At 42.9% G+C, this 21,220-nt stretch overlaps 3 protein-coding genes across 3 annotated transcripts; all 3 read right to left on the reverse strand.

The window, feature by feature from the left end:
* Positions 1-346: 346 nt before the first annotated feature.
* LOC123842679 (gamma-crystallin F) lies at positions 347-2,746 on the reverse strand. The gene is made up of 3 exons (XM_064585790.1): positions 2,738-2,746; positions 2,404-2,646; positions 347-619 (listed from the first exon to the last, which is right to left on the reverse strand). Exons 1-3 carry the CDS (start codon positions 2,744-2,746, stop codon positions 347-349), a joined length of 525 nt encoding a protein of 174 aa, XP_064441860.1.
* A 6,272-nt stretch (positions 2,747-9,018) lies between these two features.
* Positions 9,019-10,713, reverse strand: LOC123841838 (gamma-crystallin D). The gene is made up of 3 exons (XM_064585835.1): positions 10,705-10,713; positions 10,371-10,613; positions 9,019-9,291 (listed from the first exon to the last, which is right to left on the reverse strand). Exons 1-3 carry the CDS (start codon positions 10,711-10,713, stop codon positions 9,019-9,021), a joined length of 525 nt encoding a protein of 174 aa, XP_064441905.1.
* A 4,944-nt stretch (positions 10,714-15,657) lies between these two features.
* On the reverse strand, positions 15,658-17,500 carry LOC123838332 (gamma-crystallin C). Its single transcript, XM_045867357.2, has 4 exons — positions 17,339-17,500; positions 16,993-17,235; positions 16,151-16,153; positions 15,658-15,997 (listed from the first exon to the last, which is right to left on the reverse strand). The coding sequence occupies exons 1-4, from the start codon at positions 17,498-17,500 to the stop codon at positions 15,725-15,727; spliced, it is 681 nt and encodes a 226-aa protein (XP_045723313.2). The 3' UTR covers positions 15,658-15,724.
* Between the last annotated feature and the right edge of the window lie 3,720 nt (positions 17,501-21,220).

The raw sequence follows: 21,220 nt of genomic DNA on the forward strand, positions 1-21,220 counted from the left end.
CTTATGTAATCCATATCACAATCTTATGAGATGAAGAGTGTTATTACTCCAATTTTTACAAATTAGAAAACCAAGGCAAAAACAAATGCTAAGGAACTTGCCCCATCACCTATCGCTGGTAAGGATTTGGACCAGGCATTCAGGCTCCAGGGGCTGTGCTCTTAACTGCTACCCCATACCACCCTTTCCACCGATATGTGTAAGCAAACCCACATTATTCCCAGCTTGTTTTCTGCTGAGCCCTTCCAAGGAGGCTGAAAGGAAAAGAGGACCACGTGACTGCATGAAACACACGGGAAATACTTTATTAGCTCCCAGATGGAGAATAGGGTAGAGTAAAAATATTTCAATAGTAATCCACGGCTCTTCTCAATGAGCCCACTCGGGCACTCGTGGCCCCCCAGTCGTGGTAGCGCCTGTAGTCCCCCGGTCTCAGCAGGTACTGCCGCCCCCGGTAGTTGGGCAGCTCGTAGAGGACCCAGCAGCCCTCCAGCACGTGGAAGGAGTGGATCTCACTGAAGTGGAAGCGGTCATAAAGCGAGGAGCAGTCCTCTGTGATCTCTACCATCTGGCCTCTGTAGTCCTCTTGCTCATAAATCCTGATCCTGTGCGAGCTGGTCTGTGGGTTTGGCAATCAGCAGATGAGGAAAAGTCAAAAACCTAGCCCTTCGCAACCAGCCACACACCCCACCAGGGGGAATGGGCATCTCTTTATCTTTTCTATATCAGAGATGACCAAATTAAAGGAGACTACCAATACCATGGCTGCATTGTACAGTTGGGTAGGTTGTATACTGCAAAACTCAAAAAAAAAAAAACAAACCAAAACCACCATTCACATAGACCATGATATGGATGAATATGTGAATGGTGCTCCCTAGGGTTTTTTGGGAGGGCACAACCTTTATGAAGCATACACACTGGATCCATTTACTACCATTCTTAAGTAACAATTTGCATATAATTGTTTTGCTCTATCCTTCATGGACTTTTGGTGGTCCGGGGTTCTCCTTGGATGATATAAAAATAATTAGATATTAAAATAAAAAGACAAACATATTGCTAGCAAAAGGCGTTATTTTGAATCTTGAGAGCATTAGAAGAGGCGAGGGAGAAAGGAAGTCAGATTGCTTTCCGGAAAACGAGGCACAGATGCGCTGTGGTGGTTCCTTAGTCTCTTCTGCTTTAAGCCCTGCTACTCTAACATCCTGGAAAGCAAGAGCCATCACAGAGATGAGGTCTCTGTTCTCAGCTCTAACGTATGCGCAAAACAGTTTTAGGTCATTAATAAAAAGGGAAGCTCAAGATCATGAAGGAGGCCTGCGCAGGACCAAGGGAGTATACAACCTTTAGAAAAATGGAAAGTTAGGCTGTTTGTCCTGAGCAAATCCTGCCTGTCTTTTCCTTGAGCGCTTGCTCTTCTTTGATCTGCCTTCCCAGAGGGTGCCGAGTGTCTCAATGTCTTCCTGCTCCCACCACTGAACGCTCTTCAGAAGTTCTCACAAGCAGTCGTCCTGCAGTATGAAAGACTGCTAATAAGCTATCTCCCACGGTTGGGAAAGGACCCACGTGTACATCATTTAATTTGGCCTTCACAGCAGCCCGGAGCACGTGGAGCAACCACTCTAGCCTTTTCTTCTTTTACGAGAAGCTAATGACTGGAGCTTTAAGTCTGTGATTAGAAAAGTCCGGACGGGGAAGGAGAAGCCCGGATCCTCAGGCTCCTCGTGCTCGTCTGGGTCCATCAAGGCATTACACCCCCTGAGGGGGTTTCACACTTCGCAGAAGTGGTACATTTTCCAGAGGACTGTGTCATAGATTAGAGAATCCCCAACCGTGGGATTTCAGGCTGCTGGGGCTTGATTTGGGGAACAGTGGGTTCTGCAGAAGCTGCCAGAATCACCTTGTTGGTTACTTGTTCTGACTGAACAAAAACCGGAACTTGATGTTCATCATCATAATAGTTAATATTCAGGGGAAGTGGTAGCTTGCCTTGTGCTAGGTACCCTCCTTTCATCCTTATTCCAACCCTATGAATTAGCTACTTTTATTGGCCCCATTTTACAGATGAAGAGAGAGAGAAATAGCCCAAGGAACTAGCCCCAGGCTACCTGATGAACCGGTATCAACACGCTGCTCCTTCCTCACCTGGGCCATGGACCCCGGGAATTACTGCATTTCTTTTCCCCAGTAGCGGTGAGTTGAATTTTAGCAAAGCAAAATAAACTTTTAAATTAAAAGCATTGCACCACATTTTCAGTGTTAGAAAACCCTAGAGATATTCACAAAGGAAAGGAGAACATAGAGCCAGCAACAGAAGGCGGCCACCCCGTAGTCTGAATGGCACATCTGGAGCGCCGGGGTGGCGGGAGGGCCCAGCAGGAGCCGGGGAGCCAGACTCACGTGGGGGATGAGGCGGCAGGAGCGGACCGAGTCGCTGAGGCCCAGCCACTGCTGGTAGTCGGGGTAGTCCCCGCGCCGCAGGAAGTACTGGCTGCCCGCATAGTTGGGCTGCTCATACAGCATCCAGCAGCCGCTGTCCACCCGCACCGAGTTGCAGCGGCTGAAGTAGGGCTGCAGGTTCGGGTGGTCACTGCTGCATTCGTAGTGGCGGCCCTGGAAGCCGCGGTCCTCGTAGAAGGTGATCTGCAAGGCAAGGGAGGGAAAGGCTCAGAGGCCTGGCCCCCAGCCCCGGCGTGCGGGGCCCCCTCCCGGCCTGCGGCTGCGCTGGGCTCACCTTCCCCATGGCTGGTGGATGGAGGTCAGTGATGGGCCGCCCTGGCGCGCGCGACTATATAGCAGGAGGGTTGCTGCGTTGGCAGGAACAACACAAAAGGGGCCCGCGGGGTGAGGAGGGGATTTTCTCTCTCTCTTTTTCTATATAATTACGGCGGGGGTGGGGTGGGGGACTTATTGTATGTTTTCTCTTAGACTCTCCAGTGTTTTCGAATTGATGACCCGCGTTAAAACTGTCACTTGGTGCCTCTGGGGCCTTTAAATGAAGCCTATTTAGGAATTTGGAACTGAGCAAAAGCCCTTAACTGAGTTAATAATTGCAATGAAATATTTTAGTTTCTTTTTAAAGTTCAAGACGATCTCCTTTTGAGTAACAGAGCCAGGTAGTGACAGAGTCTGAGGTCAGAATGGACCCTAGCATGAAACGTTTCGATTGGAGAGCATTTTTTTGGTGTGAGAATCTGGAACATGGGGAAGAACCTGCCTTCTCCATAGTACGTTTAAAGTAAGATGGGATTTCCCTGTAAGAGGAAGGACCTCTCCATGACCCTGCAGACTGACAAGCGGGTACAGCAGATATTGCTAACACTTGAGGAAGGGTGATGGGGCGTTGGACCTTGAGGAAGTGGGTTTAGGCACCAGCTTCCACTCTGCTCCCTGGAGACTGGGCTGGACCAGGGTCCTCTCCAGGGCCTCAGCTGGGGTGCCTGTCACTGCACAGGCGTGGAGACCCACTTTTGAAATTCATGAGGTGACTCACTGGTGGTTCCAACTCACAGGGTAACTTTCTTTTTAAGTTTTGCAAACTAAGTGCTAAGATTAGTTCTATCTGCTGATAAATACAAGTTAACATGCAAATGTAACAAATTTAAAATCCTACAATCTTCCAGAGCATCTGCCTTTTCTCCCTTTCCCAGCCCTGGGCAAGCCCTGCTTGCTCTGTAGTTAAGGCTCTGACTCCAGGAGCTGGAGTCCGCCTTCCTCCCCCAAGACCCTACCTCCATCCCCAGCAGTTCCTGATGCTCAGCTCTCTTTAGAGCAGAGTTTCTCAGCCTCACACTATTTTGACATTTGGGGTCAAAAAATTCTGCTGTGGGTGGTTGTCCTGTGCATTTAAGGATGTTTAGCAGCATCCCTGGTGTCAACCACAAGATGTTAATAGCATTAGTCTCCTATTTGTGACAACCAAAAATGTTTCCAGACATTGGACATGTTCCCTGGGGGAGCAAAATCAACACTGGTTGAAAACCACTGCTTCAGAAGAAGCAGTTCCTCAACTTGAAACAACCTGATACACTATTTCATTCTTTAGTTTGGATTATCAAACATTATGTATGGTAGTATGTTATCAGACCATGGTTTATAATATATATAAAAAAAGACACAAATGAAATGTCCAAAATAGGGCATTAATTAGGTAACTTATAGGACATCTGTTTGATGAGATATTATGCAGCTACCAAAAATCATGTTTGCAAAGAATTTATTTAAGTATATGGAAAATGCTCACCATATGTTAAACTTCTTTTTAAGTAAGTATATTACACACTGAGAAGTATTGCTGAAGGAAAGAAGATATAAATAAATGGAAATACATTTTATGTTTATGGGTTGGAAGACTCAATATTGTTCAGATATTAATCCTACACAAAGTGATCTACAATTCAATGCAGTCCTTATCAAAATTCTAATAATTTTTATGTAGGAATAAAAAAAAAATCCCTCCTAAAATTCACGTAGAATCTCAAGGGACCCTAAATCCCCAAAACAATCTTGAAAAAGAAGAACAACTGGAGAACTTGAACTTTCTGATTTCAAAACATACTACAAAGCCACACGGATCAAAACAGTGTGGTACTAGCATAACAATAGACATATCGACCAACGGAAGAGAACAGAAAAACCCAGAAACAAGCCCTCACATATATGGTTAACTGATTTTTGACAAGGTTGGCAGGACCATTCAATGGGAAAAAGACAGTCTTTTTAACAAATGGTACTGGGAAAAATGAATATCCACACACAAAAGAATGAAGTTAGACTCCTACCTCACACCATATACAAAAACTAACTCAAAATGGATTAAAGACCTAAAGACCTAAAACCATAAACTCTTAGAAGGAAACAGAGGGTAAAAAGTTTCATGACACTAAATTTGGCAATGATTTCTTGGATATGACACTAAAGCATAGACAATAGGTAAATTGGACTTCATCAAAATAAAAAATCTGCGACAAAGGAGACTATCAACAGAGTGAAAGGCCATGGAATGTAAGAAAATATTTGCAAATCATAAATATCTGATAAGGCATTTGTATCCAAAGTATATAAAGAACTCCTACAAATCCAGCAACAAGAAGCACAAAGCAAAAAAACCCCAACCAACCAACCAACCAACCAACCAAACAAACAAACCCAATTTTTAATACAAGGACGGGAATAGACATTTTTCCAAGGAAGATAAACAAATGAGCAATAGTCATATAAAAAGATGCTTAACATCACTAATCACTGGAGAAATGCAATCAAAATTACAATGAGATACTACTTCATCCCTGTAAGGATGGCTATTATAAAACACAAAAATAAAATAGAAAATAACAAGTGTTAGGGAAGATGTGGAAAAATTAGAAATGTTGTGCATTGCTGGTGGGAACATGAAATGTTGCAGCCACTGTGGAAGACTGGGAGTTCTTCAAAAAGTGAAACATCGAATTACCAGATGATCCAGCAATTTCCCTTCTATGCATATACGCAATATAATTGAAAGCAGGGACTCAAGCAGATATTTGTACACCAGTGTTCATAGCATTATTCACAAGAGCCCAAAGATGGAAGCAACCCAAATGTGCATTGAGGGATGAATGGATGCAAAATATGTGGTAGATGCATAGAATGGAATATGATTCAGCCTTAAAAAGGAATGAAATTCTGATAAATGCCACAACATGGACCAGTCTTGAGAGCACCATGCTAAGTGAAATGAGCCAGGCAGGATGAATACTGTATGATTCCATTTATTTGAGGTACATATAGGAGTCAGATTCGTGGAGACAGAGAGTGGAATGGTGGTTACGAGGGGCTACTGGGAGGTGGGGGATGGGGACTTAGTGATGAATGAGTGCCGAGTTTCAGTCTGGGATGATGACAAAGTTCTGGAGATGAATGCTGCTGATGGTAGCACGGCAACGTAAATGTGCTATATGCCACCGAATTGAATACTTAAAAGTGGTTATAATGGTAAATTTTATGTTATGTGTATTTTACCACAATTTAAAACATTTTCCATGAACAAAAAGAAAAGAAAACATCTATGTCAATTTTATCAATATTAACTTCTTGATTTCAATAATTCTAACGGGGCTGTATGAAAACAGTAAAATGGGGTGAATACTAGGGATTAGAAGGGAATTAAGCAGCATTTACAACAGTTTATTTTAAGGTACTTATAGTCCTCTTACTTTATAATAGGAAATAAAGCAATAATAAATATAATTAATGTCTTAAATATTTTTTTATTGGTTCCTTTCCCTCCTTGGGCTTTCTCCTTTTACTCTTTCCATTCCATTACCTTATATCACCAAAGCTTACACTCAAGAACCTTGATAACATTTCAAGGTCTTCTTTAATCCTGGTAATCTGTGCTCTGGGCACAACTGTGTTGTAGGCACAGATCGCTGGGTGCTCGTGTTCACCCAGCCTTCCTTGTATGCTGCCAGGGATACCGACCTGCTCCAGGACCATGCAGATGCTCAGTATGGTGGGAGACAGACAAAACCTGGGGCCCTGATGACATTGCTGAGCTGCTGAATCAACCATCCCTAAATCCTGTGCCATCCCAATACTTCTGTCACATGAGCTAGTAGATTTCTGTATCGCTTGTCCTTTTGATGTGGAGCTTCTGCTACTTCCAGTCTAATGTTCCTGTAGCAATTCAGATTCATTTTTGGCTGAGAGATGAGGTTGAGTTTTTTTTTTAAGATTTTATTTATTTATTTAAGAGAGAGAGCAGCGGCAGGGGGAGGAGCAGAGGGAGAGGGAGAAGCAGGCTCCCTCACTGAGCAGGGAGCCTGATGCGGGACTCGATCCCAGGACCCTGGATCATGACCTGAGCCGAAGGCAGATGCTTAACTGACGGAGCCACCCAGGCGCCCCGAGATGAGGTTGAATTTTGATCAAGGTTTAGAGAATGAGCTGCTCACCAGAGGGAAGGTGGAGAAGAGTAATTCAAGGCATGGAAACGATGTGAGCAAAGGCAAAGAGATGTGAAAATGCTTGGTGTGCTGGGAGGACTCAGGTGGGTCAGAGTGTCGATAGGAGAGGGAGTGGATGGGTTGGGGCTAGGTTCTTGTAAGAAGAATTTTCCCTTGTGGACAGTGGAGAAATATCGAAGGTTTTTAAGCAGGGAAATGACTTGATCAGATCAGTCTTTGAACATACACACCCTCCTCCTTTCTAAAATTCTAGCAATGAGAGCACAAGACAGAACAGAAAGCCGAAGAATCAATGTAATTGAATATCGTGCCCTACTCCCCTATAGCCTTATGTGTATAGTTTGCTAACATGCCTGCACACACATATACTATACGTACAAGTACAAGCTTATGTACGTTTATTTAACTGTGTGGGGGGATGTGCATAGATATAGATAGAGAGGATGAAGCTTTGTGTTATCCTATTTATTTAATTCAATTCCTGCTTGGTCTTATGCAATGACCTCATGGTAAGAATCAGTAAGCTAGTGCTGTCAGTACTTTGACAAGAATCTGTCTGATTCCACAATGGAAAATCAGTGATCTCTGAGCTGTGGTTCTAGCTTCTGATGCCACCTCCATTATTAATTGTTTGACATTAGAATTGGACTTCAGCTTACCGTACATAAAATGAGTTATCTAAGTTATAGATGCTCTCCAGGTCTAAAATATGTTAAAAATCAAATGACTTCCTTGTTCTATAGTGCCTGATTTCCTTCCTTCCTCTTTGCCTCCTTCTCTTTCTTTCTTTTTCTCCTGGTTCTTCTTCTTTTTTTTTTTTTTTTTTTTGCATTTTCCAATAGGAATTTCTTTGAATACAGTACTCAACAATCACCTCAGCAAAAGTCACATATACTCTGTATTAGCTAGAAATGTGTGTTGAACTACAAATAACAGAACAACCAATTACAGTGGCATAAATGAATTTGGGTTTATTTTACTCCCATTACACAGATTGTGAAGGTCAAACATTGCTGGCATTGTCCTTAGTAGTGAATGCACCATCTAATCTGTTGGGAGCCTGACTAGAATGAAAAGGTGGAGGAAGGACAAATTAGTTCTCTGCTTAAGCTGAGACATCCATCTTCTCTTGCCTTCAGATACCAGCGCTCCTGGTTCTCAGACCCTTGGACTCGGACTGAATTACACCACCAGCTTTCTTGGTTCTCCAGCTTGCAGATCATGGGACTTCTCAGACTCCATTGGTGAGGTAATACTTCTCATAAATCTCATATTATCTATATGTATCCTGTTGGTTCTGTTCTCTGGAGAGCACTGACTGATAGACATTGGTTCAGGGGCTGGACCACCTCAAGGCTAGCATTTCTGAAACTCTGGCATTTCCATCACACTTGTCACCTCTTGGGTATAAAATGCCCAAAGAGGAGGGAATTGTGGCATCAGGGGGAGCTCCTCCCCTCCATCAGGAAAGCAAAAGTTTTTCCGGAACCATTTCTTCTCTCTTTCTCCACCAGCATTCCTCCACTTAGGTTTCCATGTCCAGGGAGCGTCATGTGACAGGCTCAGCACCAAGAGAGTCTACCAGAGATCTGTGAACTCAACTTTTACATACCGTTTAGGGCATTCGAAAACCTTCTGAAGCCCATTATGGAACCCAGCTTCAGAATTCCTGTCTTAATAACTGGGTCACTCTATCTCTGAACCTCAGCTTTGTAGATCCTCACTCCTCAGAGAAAAACTGAAATCTAAACAGATTTTTAATAATCTGGTTTGAAGAAACATCTTGTTTAAACACCAGAGAATCAAATGAGATAATGTATTATAAAAGTGCTTCGCAAACTGTAAAGTTCTCCTTAATATGAAGGCATGTTTTTATTGTGAGAGGCGTGTTTTATTTGTTCTGGGTCACACATCTCGGTTTCCACTTGCGTTGTGTGGGTTTGTGTATGTGTGTGTGTGAATAATAAAGTAAGAGGAGGACAAAAGAAAAACACAAGCAAACCAATGCCAGGAGCACACAGAAAATATTTTATTAGTTTCCAGACTAAGAAATGATGAGGAACTTATTTCAATAGTAATCCATGACTCTCCTCAAAGAGCCCACTCGGGCACTCGTGGCCCCCCAGTCACGGTAATGCCTATAGTCCCCCGGCCTCAGCAGGTACTGTCGCCCCCGGTAGTTGGGCAGCTCGTAGAGGACCCAGGAGCCCTCCAGCACGTGGAGGGAGTAAAGCTCATTGAAGTGGAAGCGGTCCTGAAGAGAGGAGCAGTCCTCAGTGAACTCCATCATCTGGCCTCTGTAATCTTCCCTCTCGTAGAGTCTGATCCTGTGAGAGCCAGCCTGGCCCATCCAGAGATGGAAAGAGGAGGAAAGCAAGACATGAAATGGTTGCAACACATTCATGCAGTCCAGCGCAAGCTATTTTGAAGTATATGGTAAGCCTTAACTAATTTTCAATATTTATATATTCCCCATTTTCAAAGGCAGAGATTCAGTACCTTTTTAAGACCATGAAGCATGATAGAAAGAATTAAGAAGGAAATTCCACTCTATATATTTAAATATCTCCTAGGATGAAATACTAACCGTGCTCACCATACCAGGGAGAACCTCAAACTTTTAACAGCTTATTACTATTTTTGCCATTTTGAAGAGATATTTTTAATTTTTCAAGCATGTGTGTTTGAATAGTAAAGTCAGTTTATGAAATGAATGACCTTGCATTGGGTTTAAGGTAAATCTCGGAAAAATAACCAAGGACTTGGATATTTCTGTTTCTGTGGAAAGCAAAGTTAAACATCTTAAGTCTCTCAGACAATAATCGATTCTTGTCTAATAATTTAGGAATAGAATGAGGAAAAATGAGAAAGAAAAATCAGTTAAGGCCCAGGACTAATTTTTCAAAAACTTTAGCGTTTTAAAACATATTTGAAATATATGTGGCACAAAATTTCTCTGTGTTTCTCTCCATTGAGAAAAAGTGCTTTTATTCGTATAGGTGGGGTAACCCAAAATATGCAAGTGGGGAGCAAAAGAGAGAGAGGTCTTAAACAAATGGACCCTTGCAAAAGTTTCTTTTTCAACTCCTATCTGCTCTGTAACTGCCATGTATTCTTTCACTTAATTATTCTTCTATGGGATGTTAGTGGTTTTTCTGCAACTCCACTGTAAGTGACTCCAGAACAGGACTTATAGCTCGTACATGCCGGCGGCAGCCAACACATTCTTAATAAATATTTGTGGATTAATGGGTACCTGGGGGGAACGCTTTGCTTCTGTTTGGGGCCAACTACATGGAGCTACTCTACATAGCTTGTCTCATGTCCAAACCCTCAATCATTCGGAATGACCACTACTCCAAATGTTTAAGTTTTGCTTGAAACTCTCCATTCTGTGTCCCCACAGGGAGCTGGACTCACGTGGGGGATGAGGCGGCAGGAGCGGACCGAGTCGCTGAGGCCCAGCCACTGCTGGTAGTCGGGGTAGTCCCCGCGCCGCAGGAAGTACTGGCTGCCCGCATAGTTGGGCTGCTCATACAGCATCCAGCAGCCGCTGTCCACGCGGATGGAGTTGCAGCGGCTGAAGTAGGGCTGCAGGTTCGGGTGGTCACAGCTGCACTCGTAGTGGCGGCCCTGGAAGCCGCGGTCCTCGTAGAAAGTGATCTGCAAGGCAAGGGAGGGAAAGGCTCAGAGGCCTGGCCCCCAGCCCCGGCGTGCGGGGCCCCCTCCCGGCCTGCGGCTGCGCTGGGCTCACCTTCCCCATGGCTGGTGGATGGAGGTCAGTGATGGGCCGCCCTGGCGCGCGCGACTATATAGCAGGAGGGTTGCTGCGTTGGCAGGAACAACACAAAAGGGGCCCGCGGGGTGAGGAGGGGATTGTCGTGTGCTCTTTTTTCTCTTTGCTGTCATAGTCCACGGGGCTCATTGTAGGTTTTGGTCCCTTTCTCTCTGGAGTATTCGGGTTGCTATCACTGGCTGATGCTATTGAGACGGTTTGAAAAAAAAAAAAAACAAGTAATTTAGAACATTGTTGATTTAATAATAGAAATAGAGCTTCAGCCATTTCATATATAGTCTACACTTTTATTTGTATAGGCTGGGGAAAAACAAAAAAGTGTAAGTCAGGGAGCAAAAAAAAGCAGAGTCTTAACGTTGTAAATATAAAATTAATCTGTCAGATCTATCAAGGGACATGTGTGCCACAATATTGAATACTAATTGTTAATAGGAAGGAAATGACCTTAATGGAATGTTGAAAATTTCAACTTAGTCCTTTAAGAGAATTTTCTTATTAAAGGGTGTAAGAGATTGGAATGTTTTACCAAGGGAATTCACAGAACTTCAAACATGCAGTACGGTAAAAACAAAAACAAAAACAAAAACAAAACAAAACAAAACCAAAAAATCCCAGCAAGCCCAGATCTTCAGTATTTGGTCTGAATTTGTTACAGTCTGGAAGTAGACTGAATTTGTTACAGTCTAGAAGTAGACTGAGGATTAGAGGTTTCATCTTGGCTAATTGTAATTTAAAAGGGAGAATAGTTTTAAGAGGCTTCCTCTCAGAAAGAACTAAAAGGGAAATTTCTAACTTGGACAAGATAAGAAAAAGTTACAACACAAAAATCAATTACCTCTCAGGTTATTATAAAATAAAGCCAAATTCCTAAGAAATCCATTTCTAGGAGGAATCTAGATAGACCTTTTCCTCGGGGAACAAGAGTACACAAAACTTTTGACTCAACAGAGATTAATTGCATGAACACAAAGAGGAGCTACAGCAAAAATGGGGAAAGGAAGGAATAAATCTGGAAGCTGAGACTCTAGGAAGACTTTAGAAAGTATTTATTAGCCTGGAAGATAATAGTTTGATGGACTGGAAGGAGCACTGGAGTGGAAGATGACCTATGACTTTAGCCTCTTTCATGTTCAAAGAATTATTCACAGTCCTGTGTTGTCTCATGGAAATACTTTGTCTTGACTTTGGGTCATAAGTCTTTGTAAGTTGGTATTTATAAATAAAACATCAGCTCTGTGCAATATGATGATTTCAGTTCTTGTTATCCACTATAGATAGGCATATGTTTGCAGAGTTACTTCCGTTTACAGAGTGGAAAATAAGCAGCCCAAATCAAAAGAATAAAAAAAAATAATGATTTTAATTAAAAATTTAAAAAATAATAGTTAACAAAATAAAAATTTTAAAGTTGCCATTTTGCTCAGAGTTGTTTCTGTGGGGAAAGTGTTGATCGATAAAAAACAGTAAAACATGAGAAAGAAGCGAATGCAGAGTCCTAGAGAACACTTAGGGGAGCTGGGGGGGGGATGGCTGTGGGGACCTCCACTACCATAGCTGACATACAATTACAGATTTGGGATACATCTGGAGGGCCAAAACAAGGGGACTCTGCATTTGGTTTTTTCATTGACTAGGAAGAGAAAAGGCTTTATTTCAGCCTGGGGAAAGAAACAGGGAAAAAGAGAAAAACAAACAAACAAACAACTCACAGTTTTCATCAAGCGAAAAATGAATGGCTTGGGCCAAAATGTGGCTTGATTTTAATGTTTTACAGAAAATTCCGGCATTGACAAGTGTGTGCTCAACCGAAGCCCCAAGTTGCACTTAGTGTGCTAAGTGAGCAGAAGTTAGGACTTGAGAATCCTTACGCCTATAGCCCTGAAGCAGAGTTCTGTACAAGCTGCTGGAATGACTGATGGGGACCGTGTTGGAAGGAGAATAAGAGATAAGCGTCAGGCACCCTCAACCTGAGCTCTAGTCTGGCAAGTAACCCTTTGTCACTTCTAAATATTCAGGTGGTTTCCAACAAAGGTGAAGGCAAAAGGCACGAGTTCAGGTTAGAGTTTTGCTGCATGCAGGGTCAAAGATTTCTGTAGCTGCTGTAAATGTCAGTCTATAAAACTAAGTATATAAGAAATACCACTTTCCTTATCTCCTAGAGCTCGAAATATTTTATGAATCTAAGTCTCATTCCACTAGCATGGAGAGAAAATTTCACTGTAGTCATTGCTGGGGTTTCGTTACCTCATGTTTCCAAGCTCCGTGTTTGGGTTCTGTGGGCTTAACATGAGACCAAGGCATCTCATAGGGGGAGAGGGTGCACTGGGAACTCCCGGGGTCCTCGGTGGTGGCTCTCCCCAGCTTTCACACCAGCATGGAAATAAGAACTGGCGGCTCCGAGGGCTGTGGAACTGGGATGTGTTTTATTTGGCCAGCATAATGTTTAGATGTTCTCCATGATGCTTTGGGATGGTTTGCACTTTCCACAGCTCACCATACTCTTCATCACTCCTTGTGGTCTTAAAGGAAGTTGTTTTGCTCATGTACATCATCTCTCTGGCCCCTGAAGGTATTGAGCTGCAACCTCAATCAAGAGTCTTCAAACTCTGCTCAGTTTTTGCCAAATGAAAACACTATACAGCAGAGCAAATTCCATATTTTATTAGGAACTTGTGTATTTGGGGGTGTTATGATGTCCTTTTGTAAATATCTCTTCTTTTATAAAATAATGTATGAGTAGATGGTGCTTAGTTTTACGATTTTGTTGTTTTGTTTTTAATCTTAAAGGTCCTTGCTTGGTGAAATAAAAATTGGCAAGTCTGTGTTGGTCTCTGTTTAAATAAAACTGGTCTGGGATATCTAAAATATTGAGAACCATTTGATTTGATATCATGATTTAAGCTATTTGGTATCATAAGAAATATGTAAATAAATATTACTGCATTTGTTTCCCCTAGAAATTTGTCTTGGGATGACTTTAAAGTACTAAATAAAAGTACTTGATAAAAGTGATTACATATGTATTATTTAGTACTTGAGAAGTACTTGACTTTAAAAAGTGATTACATGGGCGCCTGGGTGGCTCAGTTGGTTAAGCGACTGCCTTCGGCTCAGGTCATGATCCTGGAGTCCCAGGATCGAGTCCCGCATCGGGCTCCCTGCTCAGCGGGGAGTCTGCTTCTCCCTCTGACCCTCCTCCCTCTCGTGCTCTCTGTCTCTCATTCTCTCTCGCAAATAAATAAATAAAATCTTTAAAAAAAAATAAAAAGTGATTACATGCTTACTGTTTAGTGTAAGCATTTCATATTCTCTCTGTGTAGAGCTCTGTGGTGGTGGGGACCATGCCTTTTATTTGTTTTGGTTGTTTTTTTAATCCTCAGTGCTACATATGGCAGGCCTATGGTAGGTGCTTAGTAAATGGTAGAGATACTAACTCAAAGAAGTTAGGATCTTTGGTGGCTAACAATTGGGCAGAGTCTATTAAAATTAAAAATATCTTGTGCTATCATTGGGCAGTCTCACTTCTAGGTCTCTAGCTTCTAAAAATTATGGTGTGTGTAGATAAAGGTGTATGTACAATGATATCCTTTGCAGCCTTGTTTGCAAAAGGAACATTGGACAAGCCCAATCACCAATGGGTCAATGGTAACATAATCTAGGGAGCCTTCAAATAAGAAATAATGCAGTCATTAGACAGAATAAGGTACTGACCTAGATCTATGTCTGTATCATTTTGCATGTTAAAAGCAAGTTGCAGACTAATATGTACAGCATGGTTCCATATTTGCCAATAAGTAAGTAAATAAATAAAAAGCATGTTTCATGAGATGTCAATATAAGGAAAGAAAAACTTCAAGAAGGGTGCCCAACAAGTGTAAAGAAGGGTTAGCAATGAAGAGTGGGATCAGAAGGACATTCTCTTCTTTCTTTATAGAATTTGTAAAGTAGTACGATTATAGGAGGTTTTTAATTTGGAGGAAAAATTTTAAAAATAAATTAATTCTCTACTGACGAAAAGATTTTTAATTTTTTTTAACTTGCAGGGCTTTGCTTGTGAGCAAGCAGATTTTACTTCAGGTGAAGTCTATTTAAGTGTGCCAGTATGGTTCAGTCTGTTAAGCGTCTGCCTTCAGCTCAGGTCATGATCCCAGGCTTCTGAGATCGAGGCCCATGTCGGACTCCCTGCTCAGTGTGGAGCTTGCTTCTCCCTCTCCCTCTGCTTGCTCCCTCTCGCAAATAAATAAATAAATAAATAAATAAATAAATAAATAAATAAATAAATAAACAAAATCCTTAAAAAAATCAAAATCTATTTAAAATATTCACATGTATCTCATTAATTTATTTGAAATAGCTGCACTTCATGTAGGGTTTGGCCCAGGGGATATATTGGCCAGGAGGTGCACTCAGGTCAGGAGGCATTTTAGAGTAGGAGGGGGGATCTTCAACCGGTCCAAGAGTATGGCAATGTCCAATGGCAGCCTTGACATTAGTTACATCATCCTGTGCTCAAAAGTAAACAATACTACAATTTCCTTATGTTGTCTAATCAGGCTTTTTGCCAGGTGGGCTTCTCTTCACTGCTCATCAGTGACCCTCTATGGCTTCCAGTCACCTGCTGGGTCCAAAGGAAGCTCCTGGAATGCTGTTCCTCAGGGCCCCCAACTGACTGCCTCCCTCCTCACCGGTCAGTCACCTTCTCCCATCTTGCTGTGTTGGCCTCCTTTTCTTTCTTACACAGGCTACCTCCTCTTTCCACCCCTACTTCTGAGCCTGTTTCGGACTCATTCTACCTTGCGGAGCCTTCTGGAACTGACCCCTCCCCACTCATTCGCTCCTCAGCTCCCTGTTAAGGGAGCATTTACAGGTGGATTCATTGGCACACAGTGAAAGAAAAACAGAAGTCAGCAATTGCCAACAATACAGACTAAGTACTTTATTAGGTTCCAAATTGAGAAAATGGTAGTGTGAACCTATTTTAGTATAAATCCACTGCCCTCCGCAAAGAGCCTGCCTTAGCCTCCGTGGCCCCCCAGTCGTGGTAGCGCCTGTATTCTTGGGGCCTCAGCAGGTACTGTCGCCCCTGGTAGTTGGGCAGCTCGTAGAGGACCCAGCAGCCCTCCAGCACGTGGAGGGAGCGGACCTCACTCAGGTGGAAGCGATCCTGGATGCAGGAGCAGTCCTCGCTCAGCTCCATCATGAGGCCTTTGTGGTCCTCTCTTTCATACAGCCGCAGCCTGTGGGAGCTTGTCTGCCCGGTCCACCGAGAGAAGGAGAGGAAGAAGCAACCAAACAACAAATGAACTTGGTAGGTTGGGGCATGAGATCACCCATGAAAAAACCTGAGACCCTGACGTTGCTGGGTATGCCGTGCACAGAGCTGTGTTCTACTGGCATTTAATACATGCTTGCCTTCTCACTTTTTATTTCATATCTAGGAAATGTAAATTTTAAGAGGTTCAAAGTCTGGGTTAGTGTCCATCAAGAATTCAAATACCTTGACTCCTCATTCCCTAATTTCCATTAATTCCTAGGTGATAAGTCAAATGTATATTTTGGGGGGGGGAATGGAAAGTATTTTGACTAATATTCTTTTAATATGAGTATTAATCTTTTTTTAGAATGAGTGTTATCTTGCAAATTTATATTCATATAAATTTATAACTAAAGCTGGACTTCAGTGAAAATTAGCTTAACTTCCCCATGGCTGGTCACTTGGAACCAGAGTTCAACTGCTTTTCCAAATTAAAGGCAACTACCTTTTCCAAGGTTGGACACAAACTTTGAATGGCCTCTATTAACAAGACAGTTTCCATTTTTTGCTAGTCGGTAGTGGAACCCATCTAAGTCATTCAGCATCGATTCTTTACTGTTAATTAAAATTACAATTTTACAATTTTACGTTTTTAAAATGAATCTGTTCGCAATACAGCCTTCTTATGTCCAACCAGCTTCCCATTGGCACGTTTTGTTCTCTATCCCACTATGAGAGTACACTGGTTACAGACAACTTTGTAATGGACATAACGGTAGCAAAAATTAACAATAAAGCGGACTCTTCCCATGAGTGACTTATTCTTGTACGCTCTGCTGTTTTTGTGCATTTCTCTATCTGGGCTTAGGCAGTAGTTAAAGCCCACTCTACCCCTTAGGTGCTTTTAAAGGAAAACCCTCCCTCACCCTCACTGCCGTCAATAATCCGGTGAGGACAGGCAGGCAACGGAATGGAAGTCAGGAGGCACCCACCTGGGGGATGAGGCGGCAGGAGCGGATGGAGTCGCTGAAGCCCAGCCACTGCTGGTAGTCGGGGTAGTCCCCGCGCCGCAGGAAGTACTGGTGGCCCTGGTAGTTGGGGCGCTCGTAGAGCATCCAGCAGCCGCTGTCCACGCGGATGGAGTTGCAGCGGCTGAAGTAGGGCTGCAGGTTCGGGTGGTCACTGCTGCACTCGTAGCAGCGGCCCTGGAAGCCGCGGTCCTCGTAGAAGGTGATCTGCAAAGGAAGAGTGATTCCCAGTTAAAGCGGTGGCTCCCAACGGATCTGGCAGAGAGGTGTTTTTCTTTTTTTCTTTTTACTTAACTCGCATCCCGCTCACCTTCCCCATGGCTGGTTGACACCGGTGTGCGAGTTCAGTGTGATGGGCCAGCAGCGCCGCGGGTCTATATAGCAGGAGGGCTGCTGTGTTGGCAAGAACAACACAAAAGGGGCCCCAGGCGGTGAGTAAGGGGATTTTATGGATCCCTTTTACGTGCTGCATTCAGTGGAAATGCCTGTGGAGTTTGCCCTCATTCTCTGGTATATTCTAACGCTGTTCTGGATGCATCCTAGTTGAGTCCCCAGACTTGCTTTTATTTGGATTCTTCGTGTTTTCTAAATTTATCAGCACATCAGTCTGAACTGTTGACCCGAAATTCATGTCTCTACGGATATGATTCCATTCTGCTCCATGTATTTTCTGGGGGGAAATCTCTGCCTTTATAGAAGTGCTCCCCAGTTCCAGGGGCTGTCTGTGATGTAGAATACCACAAACACTTGATGGCAGAGGTCACTGTAACTTAATTTTTTTTTCTTTATACGATTTGCCAGTCTAGTGCAGGACACAGATCTGGATTCTGATCTTTGCTAGTTTTGATTGTGGTGACCTGAGGCTTTAAGACACAGCAGCAGCTGACTCCTCCTTTGGTGGGTCTGTCTCATGTACTAGAAATCAGCCCTGCAAGTCAGCTTGTGATAAGAACCAAGGGGAAAATTTCTCTGGTCCTTGGGTCCCAAACTGAGAAATGTTTGCTTTTTTGGAGTGCTTTCCCTTTCCAGGGAGGCAGTAAAGCTTCATAAACTCAGAATGTCCACTTAGCAGCCACATGAACTTGGCAAGCCACATAGCCTCCCAGAGCCTGAGTTATTTCATAGTACTTATATCGTGGGATATAGTAAGTTGAAAAAGAAAGAAGGAATAAAAACAAAGAGAGGTATTTGCATTTAGAAGCTGGCCTGGCATTCAGAGCTAAGCCATGTTATTCCTCTGTTAGACATAAACAATTTCCCAGAATACCAACTTCAGGCAAGGTTACTCTGAGACTCTGACGCAATGAGACAAAATAGGGCCACTTCATCATTTTGTCTAAGCATAAGCAAAAACAAAGTTACCGTGTCACCCACACAGTACCAAACACCCCCTCTCTCAGCCCAGATGATTAGCTGCTCCTTCTTTATCAGCTGCAGCTTTATCCTTCTAGGCTCCCCTCCCCAGGAGTAGATTTATTGAGATATCCAATCATAAAATTACCCCCATGTTCCGACAACATCCAATTTAGAGTGAAGCCCTGCTCTTTTAGGCTCTTCTCCAAGTCACCGAACCAAAGTACAAATCCTATAACAATATCCTTTGCTAACACCCTTTGCTGAGGCTCCCCACCCTTCCTCTTAACAAGTAATAAACCCAACTTGCTTTGTGACAGGTGTTCGGGTGGTCTTTGGCTGAAGGACATTGACATGAGTCAATGGATTAGGTGTATAATGTGTTTGGCATATACTTGGCATAAATGAGCATTAAGTAAATGCTCGGTGTTAGTAATAGTGCAACACTGCTAAGGATGAGGTCAGCCTATTTATCTCTCTCAAACATAGTCAGTCCTCTCAAAGATGCTTGAAAAATTTCTCTGCTATGAAGCCATTTTTCAGTTAAAAAAAAAAAAGTAGATGTGGAGGGTACTTTAGAAATCATGTAGTGGCTTTCAAACTCTAGTGTGTGTAAAGACTCACCTGTGCTTGCTAAAATTGCAAATTGCCAGGTCCTACCCTCTCTCAAGATTTTGTATCATTAGATGCGGGAAAGACTCCAGGAATCTGTAGTTCTAACCAGCACTAGATCGTTCTTGGATCAAACTTTAAAAAACACTAGTCTGGTTTCCTCTTTTTTTTTTTTTTTTCTTTTGGTAAGGAAAGCATGGTTTAGGCATCCCCAGCTAATGTTTTATTAGCACTTACACATTATTTTCCTTAAACATGCAGGCAGAAGAACTCTCTGCTTTGTTCTACAAAGTTTTATATGCACATAATGAGAGAATCAAAGCAGAAATACCAGCACTTAAATGATAGTGCTGATTAGACAGGAAAAGAGGCGAAGGGCTCAGAAAATGCAGAGTACTAAACTTTAGTCTTGTTTTTTTCCAGATCTTTCTCTTTCTCTCCTGGGGCGCCTGTGTTCCCTTTCTTTACCTACCTCCCCAATCTCCCCTCCCCATCACCCTCCCCTCCAGCTGCCTTGCTTGGACTTTCATCCTATCTCAGCTGGACTGTCCACAGTCTCCGGACTCTGTCTAATCTTGCCTTCTTCCAAACTGCATTCTGCCAGCATGCCAGGGTGAGCAGAATCAGAACACATCAAGTCATGTCACTGCTCTGGACTGAATGTTTGTGTCCCTTCCAAACTCATATGTTGAAACCCTTATCCCCACTGTCATGATGTCTGGAGATGGGGCCTTGAGAGATAACTAGGTCCTGAGGGTGGAGACATCATGATAGGACTAGTGTCCTTAGACACTGGAAGAGATGGGAAAGAGTTTGCTTCCTGTCTCTGGGTGAGGGCACAATGAGAAGACAGTCTGCAAACCAGGAAGCTGGCCCTCACCAGACACTGGATCTACTGGCACCCTCATCTCCGACTTCCCCAGCCTCCAGAACGGTGGGGAAGAAATATTTGTTTGAGTCATCCAGTCCATGGTATTTTTGTTATAGCAGCCTGAACTAAGGTGGCCACTCATCTGCTTGAAACCCTTCACTGGCTCCCATTGCCTCCAGAATCAAGTACTGGTTCCTTAGGATGGCACACTTGACCTGAGATCCTCTGTCTTCAGACTTCCCGACGGATCACACCGAATCACTTGTTTCCCAATGCACGATGTTATTTTCACATTTCTCGTTTACCCCCGAGTTTTACTGAGATATAATTGAAATATTACATTGTATAAGTTTAAGGTCTACAACATATAGATTTGATATATTTATATATTGCAAGGTGATTAGCACCATAGCGTTAGCCAACACCTGCATCACCTCACATAATTAATATCTGTGTGTGTGTGGGAACATTTAAGATCTACTCTCTTAGCAAATTTCAAGTATGTAATACAGTATTATTACCTATGAACACTATGCTGTACATTGGATACCCAGAACCGATTCATTTTATGGCTGGAAGTTTATGCTATCCTTCTCTTGTTTTTTAATATACTGATCCTTCTCACTGAGATATCAGTTCTGCATTTTTCACCCAGAGTGAGGTTCATCTCAGGTATCAATCCCTCTGTAAAGATCTTCTTGAACCTCTCCTAACCTTCCAGGCTGAATTTAATACTGCCAATTTGGTTCTATCAAGCATCTTGCTCATACCACTGTAATGGTAATTATTACGTATCTAATTATTTTGTTTAGACATCAGTTCCTTAAAATAAATGAGGGCAGCCCCTTTCTGGGCAGGAGCTAGTCCATCTTTATTTTTGTATTCCCACTAAGTGGCCGAATGAACTGGCACATAAAGGCTACTCAGTAAATGCCTGGAGGATATGAATGTTACTCCCTAGTCTGAAATCCATTGTTGTAATAGTCCATGGGACCTATTTTGCATGCTCAGCACAACCAGCATACACAGTCCCATCAAAGTTCAGTATTTGCAGCTTTCAATGTGTAGGATGACACAAGCGTTCTGCGTTTGATCTATTTCATGGGCCTTTATAACAGGGGAGATGAGTAAGCAAAAGAGAGAAAACAGGCATGTTGTGTTCTCCCCCAGACCTTCTGTTCCTTGGCAATTCTGTCAAATTTTTGTGTTTCCTGAGATGCCAAATTAATACCATAACAGCAGTGGCCAATTCCGGAGTGTTCCCAGTGCCTCAGGTCCAGGCAGCAGTTGACCTTGACACCCGCCTTCCTGCTTCCTAGTAACTAATGTAGCTTTTGTATCATCCACAAGCTCCAT

Source organism: Mirounga angustirostris, unplaced genomic scaffold (assembly GCF_029215605.1).
Source record: "Mirounga angustirostris isolate CCGP_5_RB_7025 unplaced genomic scaffold, mMirAng1.0.hap1 SCAF_3, whole genome shotgun sequence".
Classification (NCBI taxonomy): domain Eukaryota; kingdom Metazoa; phylum Chordata; class Mammalia; order Carnivora; family Phocidae; genus Mirounga; species Mirounga angustirostris.